The 23,274-nt window shown below is 31.3% G+C and overlaps 6 protein-coding genes across 7 annotated transcripts in view; 3 read left to right on the top strand and 3 right to left on the bottom strand.

The window, feature by feature from the left end:
- LOC137926671 (NBAS subunit of NRZ tethering complex-like) overlaps nt 1-4,338 on the top strand; it is a 43,264-nt gene extending 38,926 nt beyond the window's left edge. For both annotated transcript variants that reach the window (XM_068770344.1, XM_068770343.1), the window contains exons 37-41: nt 452-696; nt 1,803-1,929; nt 2,168-2,285; nt 3,230-3,352; nt 3,969-4,338. In XM_068770344.1, the coding sequence (XP_068626445.1) occupies nt 452-696; nt 1,803-1,929; nt 2,168-2,285; nt 3,230-3,352; nt 3,969-4,265 (910 nt within the window). In that variant the 3' untranslated portion in view covers nt 4,266-4,338. The remainder of the gene's footprint in view (nt 1-451; nt 697-1,802; nt 1,930-2,167; nt 2,286-3,229; nt 3,353-3,968) is intronic.
- Nucleotides 4,339-4,810: 472 nt separating this feature from the next.
- mRpS11 (mitochondrial ribosomal protein S11) lies at nt 4,811-6,621 on the top strand. Its single transcript, XM_068770284.1, has 4 exons — nt 4,811-5,070; nt 5,688-5,919; nt 6,001-6,066; nt 6,452-6,621. The coding sequence occupies exons 1-4, from the start codon at nt 4,904-4,906 to the stop codon at nt 6,557-6,559; spliced, it is 573 nt and encodes a 190-aa protein (XP_068626385.1). The 5' UTR covers nt 4,811-4,903; the 3' UTR covers nt 6,560-6,621.
- A 10-nt stretch (nt 6,622-6,631) lies between these two features.
- LOC137926617 (proline-rich protein PRCC) lies at nt 6,632-9,865 on the bottom strand. The gene is made up of 6 exons (XM_068770283.1): nt 9,653-9,865; nt 9,372-9,583; nt 9,049-9,102; nt 8,488-8,967; nt 7,495-7,710; nt 6,632-6,774 (listed from the first exon to the last, which is right to left on the bottom strand). The coding sequence occupies exons 1-6, from the start codon at nt 9,744-9,746 to the stop codon at nt 6,688-6,690; spliced, it is 1,143 nt and encodes a 380-aa protein (XP_068626384.1). The 5' UTR covers nt 9,747-9,865; the 3' UTR covers nt 6,632-6,687.
- A 257-nt stretch (nt 9,866-10,122) lies between these two features.
- LOC137926563 (coiled-coil domain-containing protein 124-like) lies at nt 10,123-12,654 on the top strand. Its single transcript, XM_068770210.1, has 5 exons — nt 10,123-10,204; nt 10,304-10,468; nt 10,920-11,102; nt 11,725-11,831; nt 12,276-12,654. Exons 2-5 carry the CDS (start codon nt 10,310-10,312, stop codon nt 12,457-12,459), a joined length of 633 nt encoding a protein of 210 aa, XP_068626311.1. The 5' UTR covers nt 10,123-10,204; nt 10,304-10,309; the 3' UTR covers nt 12,460-12,654.
- On the bottom strand, nt 12,527-17,115 carry Dph2 (Diphthamide biosynthesis 2). The gene is made up of 6 exons (XM_068770209.1): nt 16,901-17,115; nt 16,696-16,808; nt 15,596-15,813; nt 14,834-15,040; nt 13,912-14,171; nt 12,527-13,085 (listed from the first exon to the last, which is right to left on the bottom strand). The coding sequence occupies exons 1-6, from the start codon at nt 17,042-17,044 to the stop codon at nt 12,651-12,653; spliced, it is 1,377 nt and encodes a 458-aa protein (XP_068626310.1). The 5' UTR covers nt 17,045-17,115; the 3' UTR covers nt 12,527-12,650.
- Nucleotides 17,116-21,616: 4,501 nt separating this feature from the next.
- Nucleotides 21,617-23,226, bottom strand: LOC137926963 (14 kDa phosphohistidine phosphatase-like). The gene is made up of 3 exons (XM_068770723.1): nt 23,081-23,226; nt 22,746-22,945; nt 21,617-21,934 (listed from the first exon to the last, which is right to left on the bottom strand). Exons 1-3 carry the CDS (start codon nt 23,157-23,159, stop codon nt 21,740-21,742), a joined length of 474 nt encoding a protein of 157 aa, XP_068626824.1. The 5' UTR covers nt 23,160-23,226; the 3' UTR covers nt 21,617-21,739.
- Between the last annotated feature and the right edge of the window lie 48 nt (nt 23,227-23,274).

Here is a 23,274-nt window from a genome sequence, read left to right as displayed (position 1 = left end):
TATAATGGCGCGAAAATAAGAAAACACATCAAGCAATCATATAAAAATGACAGATTCCAAATTCAAACGTAATATTTTCTTTTTTTGAATAGTAACAGTATTTATGGCCAGACTAAGTACATACGAATAAATAACCTTTTATTTGTTTTATTTTATGATCAGTCACATATAAATATTGCAAGCAAAATTATTTTACTTTTTTTTTACTTCTAAAATAAAAAAAAAACTTACTTTTTTTATCTGATGTCTGGGGTTGGGAATCTTTTTTCTTAATTTAATCACATTGTATGATTAATTAATTAGCCGCTGCTCCTAAAATCGATTGAATATCAGAGAGTAAACTGTCGGTCCATTTTAAATATTTCTACTGGCCTAATTTAATTACGTCAATATAACTTAATAACTATCAAAAACAAAAAAAAAACTGAAAGGGTAAGTGTCTGTTCTACAGCGACATTCAGGCGGTGCTGAGTCGTGTGTACCAGTATCACAAGGAGGGGGCGGAGCTGTCCGAGGAGTTGGTGGAGGCGGCGCTGCAGCGGGCGGGCGAACTGGAGCTGCCGCCGCACCGGCAGCTGCCGCTCCTGTCGCTCAGCCGTCGCGCGCCTCGCACCGACTTGAGCCAGCTCGTGCGCTCCACCGCAGACCTGCTCCGCGAAGAGTGGCCCGATCACCAATACGCACAATTGCTTACCGGTTATACCTATTTACCCATTATCATTTATTTATATATATTTATAGTTTATAAAGTTCTCCAGCGGCGACCACAAGGCGTTGGTGCCGCACTATTAGGTAGACTGTTAAATGTTATTTACTTAAGAATACAGAACAATACCCTTGACTTACAAAATGCAAATACATTTCCATCATTTTATATTTTGAAAAGGCAAAAATTTATTATTATCTTAATTATTTTTTAATATTTTTTGTGTATTAAATAATCTCTCTGTGTGTGACTCTGTGTTTGGCACTAATCGGTGTAACATAACTCCTGAAGATGCCTCGTTTAGGGGTGAAACACGTGTTGAGTGATTTAACGGTGGCAGTTGTGTAATTCGAATTGTTTGCCGCATGCGCATTTATCAGCGGGCTGGCGGGCGGTGCACTTTGTTGCACGACTACCACTGCATGTGCGGAAGTGGCTAAATATTGGTCCTTTTCTTACTTAGTAAATAACCTACATCCATTGCTGCCGAAAAATAATATTATAAATGTATTTGTATATACATTTTTGTAATTAAATAGATGATTTTAATTTTAAAGAAAATTTAATATTAATTTAAGCTGGTAACACTACCATTTATGAAACTAAAAACGCATATTAAAAGTAAATTGACGGAAAAGGCTTATTATTCAATAAACGATTATGTAAATGATAAGAAACCACGGCAATCATATCGCTTGATTGTTTTAATTTAGGCTATGTTTGATAAAGCGTACATTTATAAATCTGTACTGTTAAACTTTATTAAAAGATGTGTTGTTTTGGAGTTTCTTTCTGCTTCTTCTCCACGACTTTAACACCTTGCAAAGCAGAGTAGAGTCAAAAATAAAATACACTAAAAAGTTGTCTATCAATAAGAAATCTGTTAAAAGTTCCAATGTTTATTAATGAATTTTATCCTTATCTTCGATGGGTTAATGTGTTTTTAATGAGAGTAATTGATTTATCAGCCAAGATATCAAATAATGAGAAGTACTTTCACCGTACATATTGTGGTAAAAGATGTTTCGTATATAAACGTTCAAGACCTAGAAGGTAACATTAAAATGTGAGACAAACATGAAATATGTTCATGCAGACGACATGCTGCTGACCGACGACGGCAGGCGCGAGGTGTTCTGCAAGTTCCTGGAGCTGTCCGACACCTGGCAAAAGAAGAAAGCATTGCTGAACGTCCTCAATTCTTGGCCAGCTGTCAAGGCAAAGTATGTTTTCAATATAAATAAACAAGTTATATATATATATATATATATATATATATATATATATATATATATATATATATATATATATATATCTGCAGAATGCTTCTGATCCTAATAAAAATCTATGTGGGAAACCTATGTCCAGCTGTGGACGTCTTGCAGCTTAAATGTTGACGATGAACATAGTTTTTTTTTTCTCTTTAAAAATCATTAATACAATATTTTATATTATTTGCAGTGACACGCCGACCCTGCAATGCGAATACCTACGTTCAGTGCTGAACAGTACAACCGATCTGAGTGAAGCCCTTGTCCTTATAAAGTTGCTTCTTAGAGAACCAATGCTTATCGAGGAGGTGAGTAACTTCGAACAGGAATGATCTGTTAAAAATCTTTAGAATACATTGAAATAATACTTTTTTAATGTTCAAAGTCATATTAAATTTAATTTTATAGATTAAATTCTCGAATAGACTTATTATTTGGTGCGTCAAAATTAAAAAAAAGTAATAATTTCCGAAGCGAGATTTCCAGCTGTAATGATGATGATTTCAATCAAAATAAATATAACTTATATCGAATGCAATCCAATAAACATTTGAAGATGGCAATAGTTAAATAAGATATCAGAGCATTTCGCTAAGTCGTACCAACGACAGATTGCTAACAAACCAAACCAGACTGCCCAAGTTCTCACATCGTAAAATAAGCCAAACGTCTAATGAGACACAACATCCTGAAGCTTCGTGACCGAATGAATGTCTTTGTAAAAAAGAAGTGACTTCACTAGAAGCCACCCCTATCTTGACATACTCCACACAAAACCTCCGCCTATTGTCACCAAAATGATGAAATTGAATTCAGAAAACAAAGTGTTGCCAGGATAAATTAAATATTAAATGTTTAGGAAACAAGAACTAACAATAAAATGTGTAATCTCACTGTTTAGATGCATTTAGCCTGGAACCATTCAAATTATGTAATTCAAAATATGTAAATCTACATTACAAGTATAAATAATTCAGCATGACCGCATTGTAAAACCTTGTTTATTGGAACTGTAATGTAATTATCAAATTTATTATTAAATATATATGTTGAAACTATAGACTAATCACTAGCCTACAATTAAAAAGTCCTTTTATAAACCAAATGGGTCTTAATTTTTTACTACTTTGGGAACTAACAATTCGCATTGCCATCTGTCATAAAAGGGCGTCTAAAAATAAAGAAAACGAAGAAAGCAAAGGTAACATAATATTCAGCCTCATCCCACGTAAATATATTAAAATGCTTTCAGGAAGTGAAAGTTTTGTGCGACAATACACCACCGCAGTCGGTTTTGAACGCAATCTGGATCGTGTTGCTTAATAAGTGCGAGCATTCCAAGGACCTAATCTTACATCTTGTGCAGCAACATAAGGTATCATTTAGTCTAACTTTCTCTTGTCCAAATATAAATTGAATCTTTTAAACAATTTAATTCAAGTTTTTTAACGAAAAATTATTAATAGAAAAAAAATATTTTTATATAATTACAACATAAAGAAGAAATCTTGTATAATCAACTGTCATGTGTATATTGAACAAGTAAATTGTATACAATAAATAATAAAATTATCTGTGTAATGAAAATCCGTTCATTTAAGTGATGAATTGTAATTTACATTTATTCTACATATTTTAAGATAATTTCTACGCAATTAAAATAGTACAAACTATCCTTTTTATTTCCTCATACTCGTATAACATACAGGTGATTGATTATAGGTGTAAAATGTTGGGTGGATTTTTCATTTTTCATCAAGTCTTTATAGCTTTTACACTTATAACACATAAGTATCTATGTATTATTCACGTTAGTCCAAATATTTACAATAAATATTTTTATGAGTTATTTAAATAAAATTTATTTTTTTCCTATAGTAGTTACATTCCTAAAAAAGAGAATCAAAATTATTTTGATACATAAATCATGACTTAAATTTTATGATGATATATGTATTTTTTATTCATAATTAAAAATCTTGTTTTCACAGGAATCGATGAAAAAATTAGAAGTAGAAGATGATTTAATCACAGAGCTGCTTGATAATGACTTATTCATACCGCTCGTACAAACGCCTTTGTATTCGAACATTGTCGGTTATATCGTAAGGAAGGAATCGACGAACAGCGAGCACCCGTACAATGCGAGCTGGGCTACCGAAGAACTCAACAAAGCAAACTACATAGCCGAAGCTGGACAACTAGTTCTCCTGCTTATTGGAGTGCCTACGCCACTTCGCATGTTCACCGAGTCGGTGTTATATTTTAAGGAAATTCTAGATCAATAAATCTTCATTATGTTATTTCAATGCAATTTACACATATACTATAACTATTCTAAGTTATTAAATTATACATCAATGTCAATTTGTCTATTATTTTACCTGAAAAGTAATTAATAGTTTTAACAAAAAACATTAGTTTTGTTAAACTAAACTAACTTTATCTAAATTTTAACATACCTTCATTGAAAAAATTAGGTACGGTTCTTGATATATTAATAGCACATGACAGTCACGTATTTCCAAAACAGCTTTAATTTAGCTACAAACTAGGCTATTTTTAAATTTGCTAACTAACCGTCTCTTCATAAGTTGCGGAATAATAGTTCTATCCATCCAGCAGAAGTTCGAGAGGACAATTAAATTGCTTACTATCTAATAGATAGACACCAACGCCACCGTTACTAAAATTACTAATACATATAATACGAAAGAAAATTAATTCATATTTTAAAAAGTGTCATATTTTAAAATCCGCGCAAGACTTTTGTCTAATATTTGACAGCTCGAGAAAAAAAATTTAATGTGATTAATGTCAAATTTGACAACCATTGTCAACACTATAGCTGTCGTTTCCTAGTCGATATATTTTATTTAGAAATTGAGATAAGGTTATGCTGGGAAGTTAAATTAAATAAAACACAATGCTTAGTGTTATAAGAAACGCTGTGCGAGTAACAACTAATTCTGTACGATCCATATACACGACTGGTGTGCAGGCTACGGAAAAGTTCAATCGTAAAAGCATACCTGCTGATGATGAAGGTGTTCAAGGAGAGAAAATTGTCGACTTGGATGCCGGTATAAAAACGTGAGTAATAAATGAATAGCTATAATAAAGTAACTGTCGAATAAAATTTCATCTTAAGTTCAAGAAGTAATACTTATAAGAATGTAAATCCTTTGCTAAATTGTAGTGTTTTAGACCAATTTTCGTACGCCTAACAATAATGTCACTAATTAATTTTTTTATTACTAATAATTCATATAATTTTACAAAGAATATGTATGAAATTATTATGCGTCATAAATTGTAATTTACTATCATAGGTAAACAAGATGCTAAATTTTTATACTCATTGGTAATTATCAATCTATATTTAGAATAACCCACAGGGATGGCTATAGAATTATTGAAATTGATCATAAAGCATTTTATTGTATTAATCAAATTCATTATCTATGCAGGAGATAAACTTACTTGCAATTAGTATCATGATGATTCATTTAAGAAATACAAAACTTGTAAGTGTCTTGACAAGTTCTTGATAGATTTAAATGTATGTTATATGAGTGAATTGCTGTTTAACAAAACCTTTTTGAAAGAATGAAGCTTTCAATGTAGTCCAGTGACTAACCAAAACATACCCCTTTTCTAACATATAGATTTGTATTACAAATAATGCATTTTACAATTGTAATCAACAGGAAACAAAATTTATTCCCTACATTGGAATCTGACAATCTACTATTTAATGGAGTGCCTTATAAAGATCTACCCATTTGTAACATTCGAGTTACCCACAACAACACAATATTTACATTAACTGATTCTGTGGGATTGGTGAAACTTATCAGATCATGTGGCATAGAAGGCTTTAAGAATACAAAGAAAGGAACAAATATTGCAGCACAGACCACTGCAATCAGCATAGCCACGGTAAAGCTTTAGAGCGGCATATGGATATGAATTTTATATTAATTTTATTATATTTGTAATGAAATATTAAATTATTTTCAGAAAGCAATAGACAAAGGATATAAAACAATCAGGGTGAGAGTGAGAGGCTTGGGACCTGGCAGATTGGTATAATATTTCTCCTATTTCCTTCTATACCTTCTAATTTTACTTCACACTTTATCAGCATTATATCAGTGCATAGATGCTTACAGGCATAGCCTCCCCTAAGATTTCCACAATGATCAGTCTTGCACTGCCTGCATACCAGTGACTTTTTCCAATCTTGATTATCTTGTTGGTCTATTTAGATTTTTGTGGGAGGCCTTCCCACACCGTGTCTACCAACTTGTGGTTGCCACTTGAGAATCTTTCGGTCCTAATGGTCATTGGTTGCATGAACAATGTATCTACACTACTACACAATAATAGTTAATAATTCACCTCATTTATGATTTAATCTCACAGCGAAACTTCGAGTATAGTATATTAATATTATATAACTTTATTTCAGTCTGCAGTTAAAGGTCTACAAATGGGCGGCCTGGACATAGTGTCCATCACAGATAACACACATGTCTCATGGAATCCACCGCGGCCGAGGAAAGCAAGAAGATTGTAGTTATTTTGTATCAATAAATATTTTAATGTAGCTATTAATTATAGTAAATACACAGTTATAAATCATGTTTTTTTATTTATCTGCCAACATTGTTGATTGTGTTATTTACAAAACTTATAAGGTAACATTTAAAATCCATATTTGGATTGTGTTTGTCGTTTTGACATTCTGTTATTTGCCCATTTGTTCTGTAGTTCCACTTCATTCGCTTTGGCCTGGAAATAGAAAATGATTGTCAAATACTAAAAAAAATTCACAATCAACTTTAAACTAAAGACATAACTTAGGACTTAAAATTCCTAAAATATGACATTCGAATTTAAAAAAGATGACCTAAGAGATGAAGCTTTTTTACCAACATGAGGAAACCTGAGTCATTTAATGTACTACTTAATAGTGCCTTTGTCAAACCGATATATTTGATATGTGAATTATTTGTCAATTCCACCATTTATCAATATTTATATCAAATACTGCAGTTGGTAATTGTTAAATACATTAAAATTATTTCTAATTTAAAACACAATGCTTCAAAGTCATTTTTATACATAAAAGCTTGGAATAACAATGACAATACTTAATTAAGTAAAATTACTTAAACCTAGCTAGGTAAGCTATGTCTGTAACTTTATTGACACTGCATATTTTTATTTACACAATTATATATTTACTTTTTAGGTAATTTTTTTACATCTACAGTTGTATTCAATTTTAGATATACAAAAAATATTTTGCTGTGTGAATGTGTCATGGACCATCAGGCAGAAGAGTAAGTTTTGCAACAAATATTGGCTAGAATTATTATTATTATCGCTTAGTACTCTTACAGCTTTTTGTGTACATGGAGTAGTCAAAACCATTTTATATATAAAACATGAATGTTTAATAGTAATTCACCAAGTACTATTTAAGGTTTAAGATAATAAATAACTTACCTGGTGAGCCAGATACGTAATCTGGTGTTTCCTCTTCTGCAGATGTGTGGGCTCATTTCCTCTCTTTTTACTTGCTGAAACTCTCTTACTTGTGTCTTCCATGAGACCTTTGAGTAACAGCTGCCTTGCCTCAGCAAGAACCTCTTGTTGGTTGAAATTGACAATTTGGATTTCCTCTCTCTTACGTTTTCCTCGAGCTCCGACAAGTTTCAATATCTAAAATAAATTTGCATACAGTGAATAGTTATATAGGTGAATGTACAGCTCATTGGCTGACAATTAATGTAAGGTACACCCTGTTCAAAAACAGACTATTTCGGAATTAAATAATGTAATGCATAAAATGTTTTTATAATTCAGATAACTAAATATTACAATTAATTATTATTAACCATCTCCACTATAGACTGTATTGCCAGAAGTTATTGGCCTATTGCATCCCATTAAGAATAATAAAATTTTCAAAGTTGTCACTTTATACAGGCTGTTGGGAAATAGGTGTAAGAGCTGTAAAGCTTTTTATTGTCTTATATGTTTTTTCTTTTTCTGGCACTTGTTTAATAATGTTCATTAGGTGAAATATCAGACAGGAGAGATTTCTAAAATGACACAACACAACCAAGAATAGAGACATAGGATTAAAGGGGGCTGACCTGAAATAATTATATTATACATATTAAAACTATTTATTGTTTACTGTCTGCGCCTGTAGAATTTGTACTTTCATACATTTCTGGCCTGTTGCTTTTCAGTAGAAAAAACAAATTAATATCTTATACAGGTGATTAGAAATAAATGTAATACTTTTAAGCTTATTGCAACTGTATGAAGTATATTATGTGTATGTAACTGTATTAAGTATATGAATGTATCATTCAACTTTTTAAAGTTTTTACACCTACAAACCTGTTTAATTACAGTATACACAAAGCTTATTATTATTTTCTTTTATTACCTACACCAACATACATAAACAAACAAGATCATACTTACAGCTTCTTCATCTAAGACCACATTATCATCAGGTATTTCAATAGACTCATTATTGGAGCTAGATGCAGTTTCTGTTTCCATTGCATCTTCTTCAGTAATACTTGGCTCTGATTGACTATGACTTTCAATGTCCTTCTTGAAATAGGATTCTAGGCTTCTTGGTGCTTTCTCAACAGGTGCTTTTGTTACATTAGCAGCATCTTCTTCAACATCTAATGTTGATTCTTCAATGTCAACAGGTTTGTTGAAAGAGAAGAAGTCATTTTGTACATCATCTTCATCGCTGTCATCGGAATAATCCTTTGCAAGTTTATTGACTTCAACTTTTGGTTTTATAACTGAAGTTGATGCAGGTGTCTTTTTCTTAACATTAGCATTGACAGGTTTATGTGTTAGGACATGAGGTATTAAAGATTTTGCTGAGACAGACACACTCCCATTTTTTGGCTGAGGCAATATACTTAATAATCCAGACTTTTTCTGTTAAATCAATGTTTTACCATTTTATTCATCTTTTGATTAATTTTAAATAATATTTAATAAACATTAAAAATAACTTACGCCATTTACGGATCTAGGTTTTGCACTGGGTACAGTGTTTTCTATATCTTTAAACTGGAAAAAAGTAATGTAAGATAAGATTTTAATTAAAAGTATTTACACAGTTGATACATTAGATTTTTTTTCTTATTCATGCACTCCTGTCAGATTGGTCTTGGTCTCGTTCAATTTTGGAGCCCCTGTTCCTCTTGCTAAGAGTCACCATGTAACTCGGTATATGGAAAAGTAAGAGCATTCATTTACGAATAAACAATATGTAAAACATGCAGAAGTATCAAGTGACTGAAGTTGTCTAAATGATATGGCGCAAAGATTTTACTTACATCGCTAAGGGAAGGCACAGAGATTTTTGATTTTGGTTTTATGTTATTACTAGACGCCTCTTTCTTATGTAGAAATTCATCTTCTTCTTCAATGATACGAGACACTTTGTTTGACGGTTGTGGTAGAGCATTAAATAAACTCCCGTTAACTTCAGCTTCAATTTCTGTATCAACTATAGGTTCCGAGATCGATGAGTCAGCTCTCTCATTAACTAGAAGATATAAATGTGTATAATACAACAATGAAAATATAATTTAACGTAAATCGTAATGAGTATTACTTTTTTCTGAAATTGTTGTGTTTTTGTGAATTGAGTTTTCTTGATCGTCTTCGTATTCGCTCGAATCACTATTATCATATGCAACTAAAGACATGTTTATTTATATCTGCTTATTAATATATAAATACTGACGAATATGTTAAAGGAATCGTGTATTAAAGGCAAAACAAAATTTGTAAACCATCACAAACTTAATTCCACATTATTGACAGTCTTTTGCCTATTTTTTTAATGTACATTTATAAATCAGGTAATGACATCATGTCTGCACGAGTCACTAATATAAATTTTTGAACCAAGTGCAGATCCATTTACTAACAATCTTCGTTACATTAATCTTAATTTTTACTTATTTCCTGTGAGAACAGATTATTTTAAAATACAAATAAAATAGACTTTATGGAACATACTCCTTTGCCGAAAGTATCCGAAAAGAAAAAATCTCATTGAACTGTAAGTTCAAACGTCAATTTTTATTCATACCCAGTAAAGGGATTTCAAAATCTTATCAAAAGAAATAAAAATTAGAATAACAATAGTTAGAAATATACTGTAAGTTTTAAATTGAGTATTTTCAAAGCCTATTTTTTGGTGGACATATAACTATAAATTGATTAATTTTGATTAAAATACTTTTTTATAATATTTTAGACGAAGATGCCGAAAAAGTTTGCCGGAGAAAACAGCAAAGCTGTTGCTGCGAGAGAGCGTAAAGAGCTTATTAAGTTAGAAAAGGAGCACAAACTGAAGAAAACGATCGAAGATTCTGCTTGGCAAGATGATGATGATAAGTTAAAAAAGAAACAGCAAAAAAAGGTTATTTTTTTCTACAGTCTTTGCTGGATCCATTAAAAGCAATGTTTATATTACTAAATACGAAGTACATTTGTGACTCTGGTTAAATTTATACAAAAATAGCAGTAATGTTTTTTCAAAAGAGTAATGTAAGCTTTGCTGTCGTTATTAATGTAATTTTTGTGATTACGAAATTTTCGAAGAATTTTCTTGTATTCAATGTGTAACAAAGTCATGAGAGAACTGAACACACAAGTGGTTCATGTAATGAGCCTCTCTGTGTCATTGGTGCATCATTTTTTATACCTGCAAATGATTCCAAATATTTGTCTACCACTCTCAACAATTGTTTTTTGACAATCATATATAAATATGAGTTTCTCAAATTATATACTTTTTGTATAACATACAGAACATCACGATAAGGTCTTATAGTTTAACATTTAATGAAAATGATTTATTTAAATTTTAGGAAGAAATGGAGAAAAAGCGCCTAGAGCAGTTGAAGAAGAAAGCTGAAGCTAAAGCTCTGTTAGAAAAGGAGATGGAATCAATTAAAGGCAATGTGAAAGCTGCCCCTCAACCTAAGATTACTCGTGCACAGATAGAACAAATTAAAGAGAGATCACAGAAAGCGGAGCCTGAGAAACCTGTGGTAATTCCTACTGTTTTTTTTGTGACATTACATTCCACATTTAAAAAGGTCTTAAAATAGTCAAATTTATTGTTTTGTTGTACCCAAAATATCTAAACAAACTATTACGCACAAAATCATCATCACTATCCATAGAATGTTCACTGCTGGACATGGACCACCCCCAAAGATTTCTAATAGGACCCATTGAAAGTGGCTTAAATCCAGCATCTTTCAGACCTTAATTAACAAAGTGTTCTGTCCACCTTCTTGTATGTCTTACCCTGTGTGTCACCACTCCCAGAGCTTTAAAGTCCCAGTGGCAGTCTGTTCTACTCCTGAGCTGACACTGCCTAGCAGATTGGCAAGTTCCAGTAGCAGTGAGCACTTTGGATAGTGCACAGATCAGGTCATTGGAAACCACTGAATACAGATGGCTTTCTTCTTTTCTTATTGGGAATTTACAGGAAAACCTAAGTCTAGTTGTGCGCATTCAACAGTTAAAATGGTCATGATATATCTTACATTTACATGTCTAGACATGTTAATGTTCCTAAAGTTATGTAACTTATTAGTTTGTTACATGATTTTCTTCCATCTATAACATTCATTGGTTTAAAACAAAGTTTGATGTTTCTTATAGCCTTCGAGGGTTGTGGTGGAAGAGCCTCCACTTGAAGAAAATCTTAACCGCCTACAACTGGAGGGTGAGGTGGCACAGTCTGTTGAAGAGGCTATATCAATATTAAGGTAAACACTCATTTTACTTGATTATTAGACACAATTTTTTTTTAAATAATTGTGAAATGTGTGCAAAATATAATTGTGTAAATGTTATTTAATTCAACATTTTTTTTATGCAAGAAAATGGAAACTACATAGATAGTTTAGTAGTATAGCCAATCAAAGTTTTATGATGTTAAGTTTTTATAAGAAGAATATAAGGCAACATTGCCTTAGGGAAATTTTGTATTGAAAAAAAAATCTTTGATATTTGCCCGTTTTGAATGAAACAGTAAATTACACCATTTTGTGTGTAGGCAGACTTCGAAAATAATTTGTAACAAAATCTTTTTACCAATTTATTGAAGCCACCGCTGAACTATCAAAAAAAAAATTACATAATATTTTTGTTAATTATAATAATATGACCTGTAATTGGAATAACATTATGCTATTTTGTACTCTTCTCAGTGACAAGGCAGACCTAGATAAACATCCCGAGAAACGTTTGAAGGCTGCATTCACAGCATTTGAAGAAGTAAATCTGCCTAGGTTGAAAGCTGAAAATCCCACTTTAAGACTGTCACAGCTCAAACAAATGCTTAGAAAAGAATGGATCAAGTCACCGCAGAATCCAGTGAACCAGAAGATTTGAAATTAAATCTAAGATGTCAAAACTGTTCTTGTGTATTTTTTTCATTTGTGCTTTTAAAGTGAATGAGACTAAATAAAAGATGTTAGAGGATCGGAAACATATTTAATGTGTCAAATCAGTCTCAGAATTGTTGAATTAAATTTGCATGAGATTTAACATGTTTGTACATAAGAAAAATATATGTTTGTAATTTATTCTGGTTCATTATTGTAATGCAGAGGTATTCCGCTGCGACCCTCTTCAGCTTTTTTCACTTCAGTTTCACCTAATTTCTGTTCCAAACCCCTCCATGTTCGCTCCTGTAAGTTTTGACCAATGGTTTCCAACTCCATATTCTGTTTCTCTACCAAATCCATTGAAGTTTCCATGTTTGTGTGAACTTTAGATTCCCTTATCTTGTTTGTAATCAGACTAACGTCTGTTGTTTCTACAGCTTCACCAATTGCACAGTAATGTCTTTTGCCTGGGAGTAGTTCATCATAATCTGTAACTTGGCTGGTGAAGTAGGGCTGTCTATTACTATTTAATGCCACTTCTAGCTCAAACGGATATACAATGGGTTTATAAAAATCTCTGCTATTGTATAGATCATTCTCTGGACAGGCAACCATTACATAAATATCAATCTGGAAATTAAATTACAATTAATATATCTTGTAGTTTAAACTAAATAAACATTTACATAACAATTATTGTGTCAAATTTTACACATAAGTTCTGTTTTAAACAGAATTACTAACAGAGGCTTTAGATTAATAATTCCTGTTAATTAATAAAATAAATTTGTCCCATTAATCAACATCTGGCTAAAATCGGGTGATCTGGGCAATTAATAATAATAATAACTCCAGAAAATGGATTAAAAAATTGAAGCAATAGTATAATAGTGTTATTTTTCTTTAAAATCAGGCCATTTGAAATGACTGTAGCCAAAGTAATACAAAGGAAAACAAGGTGGATATTAGTAATATTATACATAAATTAAGTGCCTGTTAGAAATTGAAATACCCTTAACCTGTGTGCTGTGGTCTTTAAGCATTGGGTTATAATTTACTTCATATATACACCCAAATCTCTTCTTCTAAATAACACACATTTTTTGGAACCCAACAGTTGTGCTAGACATATATGGACACATCTGATGACAGCATTTTTGATCCAGTCCATAATAAATGTGCACCCTTGTTATCAAGTGTTATTGTTTTGTACTGAATTTTCACTAAATAATATTTTTATTAAAAAGATTTTTTTTTTTTCATTTTAAAGATACTTATGTAATATGGATTTCATTATAACTTCTTTTGCATAAGTTTATGTGTAATTTTAAGTTTTTTTTATCTCACAACAATTTTTTCGAAGTTTTTGAACATATTCCTAAATTTACTATATGTCACATATATCTTTTAACACATATTTGTACAATATTCTTTTTTAGTTATTTTTTCTACAAACCTCTGGGAAGTTGGCTAGTTTGGCGACATTCGGTTTCCCAACAGATATGATATAACTCTTTTTGCCGTTTACCCTGCACAGCTGCTTCAAGCTGATGATAATGTCTTTCGTTTGTTCCCCAGCTAGTTTGCATATCAGTATTCCTATAATGTTAGCATCCTTGCATTTCTCAATCAAGTGACGTCTCCGTTTGAACCAGGAAGTCTCTTCTTTACTTTCCAACTTAAATGTATATGGGTTCAGTGATATCCATTTATTTGCTATAAAATGTTTTAAACATAAAATGTATGCTGACAGAAGTAAATAATAATTTTATTAAATTATATAGTGTGCATAACAGATGTCCGCTGTGGTCTTAAGATTCAGAAATGGAAATCGCGGACTGGCAACAGCAGCATAGGTCAACGACCGACAATGTAAACAGAAGACTTAGTTAAGGTTGTTCAAAGACACTGGATGTAGGCGGCTTCCTACAGGCCTCATTGGAGACCTACTGGAGAGGACTGTGTTCATCTGTAGATATTTTACGGCTGGAATTATGATGATAATGATTATTTTAAAGTATCTCTAAAAACAGTATTTGGCTAAAAATATTACTTTGACTTATGAACATAAATTAGAATGAAATCACGTAACAGATATGCCTACTTTTCTGTTGATGGTATTTTATATTAAAAGTAAAACACTGGACATTTTATACAATTTTTAAAGCCGTTCATATAAACAGGAATAGTGGCCATCAGCTTTTTTTTAATTAAAACAATACTATGATATTTGAGAATCCTGAAGATTCTCCATAATTGCTCAATTTATCACCAATTTCAATTATGAATCTTAATTTATAATGAAACAACAATATTTTAAATGTTAGTTAAAATATATGTTGCAGAACAAATTAAAATGTAAGTTAATAATTTCTTACCTTCAATTGATATAGTGAAATTAAATAAAGTTTGCCCATTTGTACCAATATAAATACAAATGCAATTCATAAGCACATCAACATTATATTCTTCTTCATTTTTATCTTTAATCAAACGGCTGTGAAACTTTTTATTATTGTCCTCCATTTCAAGATAGGCAATATAACTATGTGGGTACATCTCATACCAAACTTTTTCTAATTTATCTGTAAACAGAAAAATACACACAATTTTTTTAAAAAAATTGGGGGTTAACTACTATATAACTGATACAACATATGAATTTTTAAAATATCATATATTTAAAAGATAAACAATAATTCACAGATCATAAGTTAGGTTTTATTCATCTGTAGATAATTTAAACCTCAAAAAATGTCAAAAGAGTAATTTTCAGCATATTTGCTGTCAATTAATGTATGGTGCACTCTATCCATAGAAATATACATAGAAATTTTTTTTTAAATTAATTATTGTTTACTGTCCGTCCCTGCAGACTTGGCACTGCCAAAACTTATTTTTGTGTGTTCCATTCCAATAGAAAAAAATTAACATATTTCAAAGTATGACTGTGTTTGGTTATATATGCAGAAACACATATCTATCATCCTGTATACAAGAAAATATATGTAATTTCTGATTATAATTTACTTAGCATTTACAGAATGAAATAGAAAAGAAGAATAAATAGAAGTTTAATTGATTTGACATTAATCAAAAAAAATGTAATATGATAGCATTACAAGCAAAATATGTTGTACCTTTGCAATGTTCAAACTCTGCATCATAAAACAAACAAAGTTTATCGTCATCTGTATTAAAAGTTTCCTGTAAACTTTTCATTGTCATTGTCACATTGAATTCACTCTTCGGTAAAACAGTGTACACGGGTATGTTTGTTTTGGTGAAGCAACTTCTGCCATAATGGACTATTGCATCACCCTGTACATGCATGGCAGCAACTGAATCCACACAACAACTGCAAAGAATTAATCTTTTTATAGCCGGCAGTTGCCTTTACCCCAAAAGAACAATATTTAGATAGCACCGGGCATTTGATTTAACAGATTAGAAAACAAATAAATCCAGAATGCAAGTTTGTCACATTAACCAATTGTTCTTAAATTTTTGCTCTTCATTTTTGTGATTTCAATATATGCTGATCACTTCTCTAATCATGCAGCTCTAGACCAGATTTTTGTTCCTGGTTCTACAACTAGCATTTGCACAACTTTAACAGAACCCTGAGTCGGCAACCAGCACTCATGGAGTCATGCAACTGTGACAGACAGCTATGCGAAAGAAGACCTTATCATATGCATTCTATGAGTCTGCTCTAGAAGTTTCAGGGAACTATGGGAGGTTCAGATGCTTTATTTATCAATTTTTTATAAATAAAAACTGTTTTAACTACTGTTTTAACTTCCTTTTTACAACTACTTTAGATTATGACAATACTCTACAAAACTAAACTAAACCAACTGAATCTGTCATAAATATTATCCTTTGCTATACCCGGTATAGCAAAAAAATATATATCTAATACAAGAATAAGTCCATTTCCATTATTTATTTATTTATTTAAAAGGCAAAAATTACACATTTTCAAGTATCTGTTCCTAGAGTTTTACATTCATTGCATTATAAAGGAATCCCAAATTTAGTGTATAATTTAAAAATGAAACTTTTCATCTTTAAAAATTATAAAATTTGCTAGTTAACACTAAACTTGAAAATTATATATGTTGTGAGTCAAGGGTATTGTCATTATGTATTTATAGATAAATAACAGTACATGAGAACGTTTATGTACTTGATATTAGATTAAATTACTGTTTTGATGTAAACAATAACATGATACCTTGCATATGAAGTGTCTCCCAGGATGTAAAGGTCGACATCAGCCCTTTTTTTTATCTCTTCATATATTTGTGCACTAACGCCCAAAAGCTCATCAGGAAATTGTAGACATACCTACAAATATTGTTTAGCGTATTTACAATGAAGTACTGTAATCAATATTTTGAGTAGTAACCAAATAATAATTTTTAAAGTAAGCAATTCACCTTCGTAAAATTATTGTCTGTTATCCATTTACATGTTTCAGGTATATCAAAATAAGTAATTATGTCTCCAAAGTTTCTTTTGGTGTTTGAAATTTCAATGGAACGTTCAATGCATATTTTTCCATCGGTTGTTAGATTTGCCATTTTTATATTTAAGAAACAATGTAAACATTAACTATAATATATGCGCATATACTTAATCGACGTCACTTTGACATATTTAAACAGCAGATTATTATAATTCAGCAATTACGTTTACGTCAAAAAAGAATAATATTCTGTAAGTGCAGAGCAACGTTAAAATAACTAACTGATTTAAATCGATTTACAAATATTAGATTAGATTTTTATTATATCGCTACTATTCTTTTGAGTTTTGTATAAATAAAAATTCACACAAAATACACACAAGTATACAATAGCTCTCTCCATATTAAAATTGCAATATTTATTTTTCTCTACAAAATCTGCATCTTAATGTAACATTATCCAATATTTAAAGTAATTACCCATTTAAATAATATATTGATAAGTTATATTTGGTAAATATCAAAAACTTGTAATAAAAATCTCTTCAAAGTTAAAAATTTAAGATACAAAAATTAGAATATGAAGTCCGTGTATTTAAATCACAAAGGAAAAGGTAGAAAAACTAGGATATGTGAGAAATGTACCCGTCGGAAAATTAAAATAATGAGGGGTAGAATAAATTCGAAATTTTAAAGAATTATCGAGGAATCTAATATTTGAAATAAATGTATTTAATTTTTAATATTTTAATCTTTGCACTTTTAATTTTAAGTCTAAATTACCATATTTAGTTTATTTTAATACCTTTCAAATAAGAGTTCAATGGCGGATCCCGAAGTTTCAAATTTATAAATATAACTCTAAACTACCAATGGATTATTTGATCACAATATTATTGAAATGCTCTTATAAAATAGAAATAAGGTACATTCAACCAGGCTCGAGTTTTTTTTTTAAATCCTAGTATTTCGAATCTTATACAACAATGGATGCCAACTGCTGTAAGCTGTGGGACATTAACCCTTTCCACTCCAATGTCTCGAGTGTCACTCGACACTGATTTTTTCCTCAAGCTCAATTGTCAAGTGATACTCGACATGGTGTAATACTTCTTTTTGCGGAAAATTTTGAAGCAGGAAAGAATTTTGTTACTAAAATGTTTGAATCACGATTGAATGAAACATATTCTAAAATCGCAAGATACTATAATTTAATTAAATTTTACCGATGCTACATAATTAAACTAGTTGTTATCGCACTGTTATATGCACCGCGTCGTAAACAACTTATCTCTGAGCATCATCGTGTTTGTTTTCATGCAAAGACCTGAAAGATCATCTATGGTGTGAGTTTTCCTGGCGGATCGGATCGGATGGGCGACTGTGACTGAATCAATTCGCTGTGGAGCACGGACACGGGTTGATGGTGCAACAAGTAACGCGTTTTGAAAGTAGTGATCGGTCGATTATAATTGCATATAAGTATAATAACCCTCCATACTGTCATGCATAAAAAAATAGAGCAAAAGGTGTCTAAAAGGTCAATAACCGAAAATATAGATCTAATTGAAAACGAATTTGAGAGTAGTGACGATGAGGACTATATAAGAGAGTTGGACAATGTATTTGAAACCTTTCAATGCGAAGACGAGTGTGAAAATGAAGATAATATTCCTGAAGTTCCTGGACCATCGAGGAGGAGAAAATCTGATCTAGGATCATTGGCTACCACCATAACAGACTCGGATTTTTCCGACGATATTTTTCGAAGAATGCCCAGAGTTCGTAGAATTAGTAGTGATGAAAGTGTTTGTGATAATCTGGTTGCAGACCATTCTTCGTGGGTGGATGTTTCAAAGCAAGATAATTATTATCCAAATATTGAATTTACAACAGGCAGTAAAGTTACTGGTCCTCAAATTCCAGCATTTTGTAGTACGCCTCTTCAATTTTTTCAATTATTTTTTACTGATGAACTAATAAGGAAAATTGTATCCGAAACAAATAAATATGCTGCTAATATTTTAGCTACAAAAAATATATCTAAATATTCTATTTGGAAAACATGGATGGATGTGAATGAAATTGAAATGAAAGCATTTTTGGGTGTTGTAATCAACATGGGTCTCATTGAAGTTCCAGAATTGCAAGATTATTGGAGTCAAGCTTTCCATTCCAATATTCCATTTTTTGGCAGGATTTTTTCACGAAGAAGATTTATGCAGATATTTTGGACATTGCAACTAGAAACACTACCAACAGGGAATCAGGGGCCCATCACTAGAACACAAAAGGTGAACAATTTCCTTATGTATATCGAATCCAAATGTAGACAACATTTTGTACCTGACAAATATTTATCAATAAATGAATCGACTGTAGGTTTCAAGGGTAGAATTTCATTCTCGGCATATAATCCAAAGAAGCCTACCAAATGGGGACTACGCGTTTATGTGTTAGCTGATTCCCAGACAAGCTACATCTATTCTTTTGTTCCATATTATGGAAAAATAACAACTGATGGACTAATAAGGCCAGAATTATCATTTACCAGTAGAATTGTATTACATCTATACAATAATCTACTCATGTCTATACCTGAAGCTGAAGGATATCACATATTTACAGATCGATTTTATACTAACTTAATTTTGGCTAAGGAATTATTTGAAAATAAATGTTTTTTGACTGGCACAATTATGCCTAACCGAAAGGGACTACCACAAGAAATAAAAAAACCCAAGTTACCGAGGGGAAAAACAACTGCTTTTCGCAAAGGCAATACCCTTTTACTAGCTTGGTGTGATACGAGAGTAGTGACATTGCTAAGCACTTTTTATACATCCGATTCACAAACTATCCAAAGGAGACTTTCAAAAGCAAAAAGAGGAAACATAGGAAGTCATATGCCAAGTAAAACAATACAAACGGAAGTAAAAAAACCTATTGTTATAGTTAATTATAATGAATACATGGGTGGTGTTGATGTGGCCGATCAATATACTTCTTCATACTGCTTTATAAGAAAAACACTCAAGTGGTGGAGAAAACTATTTTTCTGGGGGCTAGAAGTCTCTATTATAAATTCATATGTGTTGTATAAAGACTGGAGTGTAAAAAATGGAAAAGTAGCAATGAGTCATAAGAAGTACAGACAAACTTTGCTCTTGTCACTCATTGGAGACTTTAGGGCACCTGAAACAAGTTGCAGAACCGAGGTCGCGGCAGATGCAGAACAACGTCTCGATGGAACCCCTCACTTTATTTATTTACAACCTGGGGGGAAGCACAAGGATTGTGCTGTGTGTTCCAATCGAAAAATAAAAGGGGGGAGAAAAGAAACATGCTATTTTTGCAAAACATGTGAGACAAAACCTTCGCTTCATCCTGGGATTTGTTTCGAAAAATACCATACCAAAAGGTATTATAAAGATTAAAATTAAGAATTATAATATAGTATCATGTAATTACTCATAAAGTATATTAAACAAAAAAAATCGGTTTTTTTTTACAAAATACACAAAGTTAAAAAACATAATTTTAGCATGGAGGTAGTGGAATAAAAACAAAAACAGCCTTGCAGTGGAAAGGGTTAAAAATATATGAATTTACTGTCTTACGTTAATATTTCAATTAAACAATCACAATAAACTACCCCCTCTTAGACATATATCCTCAGTTTCATACTGTAATACAAAATCAAAGGATATATTAGCTGGGCCAGCAACTGGCTAAGCCAAGGTACTCCGGCGAAAGGAATATCTCGGCCATCATGCAAGACGAAGGGGAGAGAGTATGCTTCCTCAGCTACTGCAGGAAGGTCGTAATAAATGCAATAGGTAAAAATAAATAATGTTGCAAAATAAAATAGTAAGGAAACCTAGAATGTAGTGGTTGAGGATGAATGTATGGCTAATGGAATAAAATGAAATGGGAAAATTGTATAATGAAAGAAACAGTACGACAGATAAGATGATATGAAAGAGAAGAATGATAATAATAAAAAAAAAGAAATGTATAAATTACTAGAATTAAAAAGTCCCTGTCCCGCACGAGATAGGGGAACAAGAGGTCACCAACAGCGGGGACCATTATATATAAAAAAAAGGTACTCTGGCACCCTCGAGTCGGAATGCTAAGCAGGTATTTTCAATGAGCGAAAGTCATAGCCGAGGTCTCCTCATGAAATATTCACTGAATCTACAAAAGTTCAGAGGCCTCCCACAATCCAGTGAAATAGTAGTAGGTAGCAGGTCAAGCCATAGTTCCCCCAGGAGCCTTTGAGATTCACTATTTTAAGATCTTACACTAGGCACTCTCTGTGCCTGGCCACCTCAAACCTACTGAATCTGCAAATGCCATGTAGGAAGCAGTGAAAGTCTGATCAGAAAAAAGGATACATTTTCTAACAAATTATTGCAAGATTTCATTTTCTCACCATTCTTGTGATTGTTAATAATTATAACAAATCTCATAGTGAGCTCTATTGGTTTTTTAATATACACTTATACACAAAGGGTTGGTTCTATAGGTGTTAGATTAAGAATCTTAATTATTTAAGACTTTTGATATCTGAATTAATAAAAAAAAATATCAATTTTTTTAAGAATATTTACAATTTATCAACCATATTAAACCATATTATAATCATAAATCATCATCATAAATCATTTCTTTGAAATGGAATATACATACACAATATACCTTTTTCATAAGTTTATTCTCCACAAATGTACATACAAATATAAATAGTTGTAAGCAGAGACCCTAAAGACCATCTGATACGGGTTCAACAGATCATGGCTATTATTTAATAACCTTCATCACTAATTGTAATAGTGTAATTGGGAAAGACATCTTTGACAATGTTTGCTGTAACTTCATGGTCAGCCTTGCCAAAGCCCTGTGAATATCCGTAAATTTTAATTCTCTTAAAATCTGCATCATGTGATATCCGGCCTCCTCCTAACACTTCACATTCCAGTGGTTTCAATTTATCTTGCACCTGAAAACAGTTGATTTCATGTACAGTAGGACAACAGTAGGTTTATTTGTTTTCACATTTCACATCACATACATGTCTATTTCTTACAAACCCAACATCTCATGTATGTATACTTTATAATAAAATTTATAAAGGCATTTTAAACAGGTAAGTAATTAATTACAGGTGTAAAAGTTTAAAACAGGTGAATGTTTATGTCATTTTCAGTCAAATTATTTATGATGCACACTATATAAAAAGCAAATAGTTTCGATAATAAATGAAGTATTTTTAAAATTCCAATTACTACATAATAAAATTGATTATTGTTTACTATCTGTCCATACAGGCTTTGTACTGCCAAAAGTTACTGGCTTGACACAAAATAATAAAAAAAAGTTATTGTAACATACATCAGAGGAGTAAAAAGCTATGAAGCTGATGAATTTACTATACATGTATCCTTTAACAGCTTTTACACCCATTACTAATAACCCTGTATATTAATTAGTGTTTAATTTCTACAAGCCCACCATTATATATTTGGAAACTTTAATTAACATTTACTTAATTTTTTTAAATATACATAAATTAAATCTTTTCCAATAGATGTTAAATATAATCACAAAATAAATCTAGGCTTGCAATGTATATTTTTACAAGATACACCCCAGTTGGGGATAAAGTAAGAAGCAAGGAGTTTTATAGTTTGTTATGCTTTGCATAAGTATAGACGTAAAAACAATTCTTAATTTGGTGTTAAAACCCTTGAAACAAATTGTATGATATATTAATAATTAGGTTTTAAATTAGTACAAAAAATGAAAGATACCTCGTCCAAAATATCTGAATGATAGTTGCAGTGTGCATAACCTCTTACAATAGTCACTGGAGATTCCTCCTGTTTATCTTTATTGTAGACTTTAATCAAAATGTATTTAAAAACGCCCGACTTATCGATGTCTACCTTTGGTATATTGCTTAGTTCCGTAAGCGAAGACATTTTTCTAGGACAGTGGTTCGATGCTTTAGCTGTAATATACGATAAATAACCCTGAGAATACCTAGTTCCATAAAATACGAAAAAACAATGTACAAATATAATTATTGAAAGAAAATATCAGTAACGTTTTCCCTAAATATATTTCTGTTTATTTTATGTTTTACCTGAATATAATATTCTTGAATTAATTATACTAACAAAGTTTTTGCAATTTAAACGAAAACCGCCTAAAACAGCCACCATTCATATGAAACGCAGGAATTCATACAAATCAGAATAAAATAGTACAATTTTTTTTTTCTTCGGGTCAAATTTATACGTCTAGGTAATGCTGCCAGATAAGAAATAAAATATTAAG

The sequence above is a fragment of the Battus philenor genome, unplaced genomic scaffold (genome assembly GCF_028537555.1).
Source record: "Battus philenor isolate CCGP_79_NKW_IND1 unplaced genomic scaffold, ilBatPhil1.0.hap1 SCAF_3, whole genome shotgun sequence".
NCBI lineage: Eukaryota > Metazoa > Arthropoda > Insecta > Lepidoptera > Papilionidae > Battus > Battus philenor.
The sequence above is the reverse complement of the archived record's forward strand: the minus strand, read 5'-3'. Positions and strand labels throughout refer to the sequence as shown.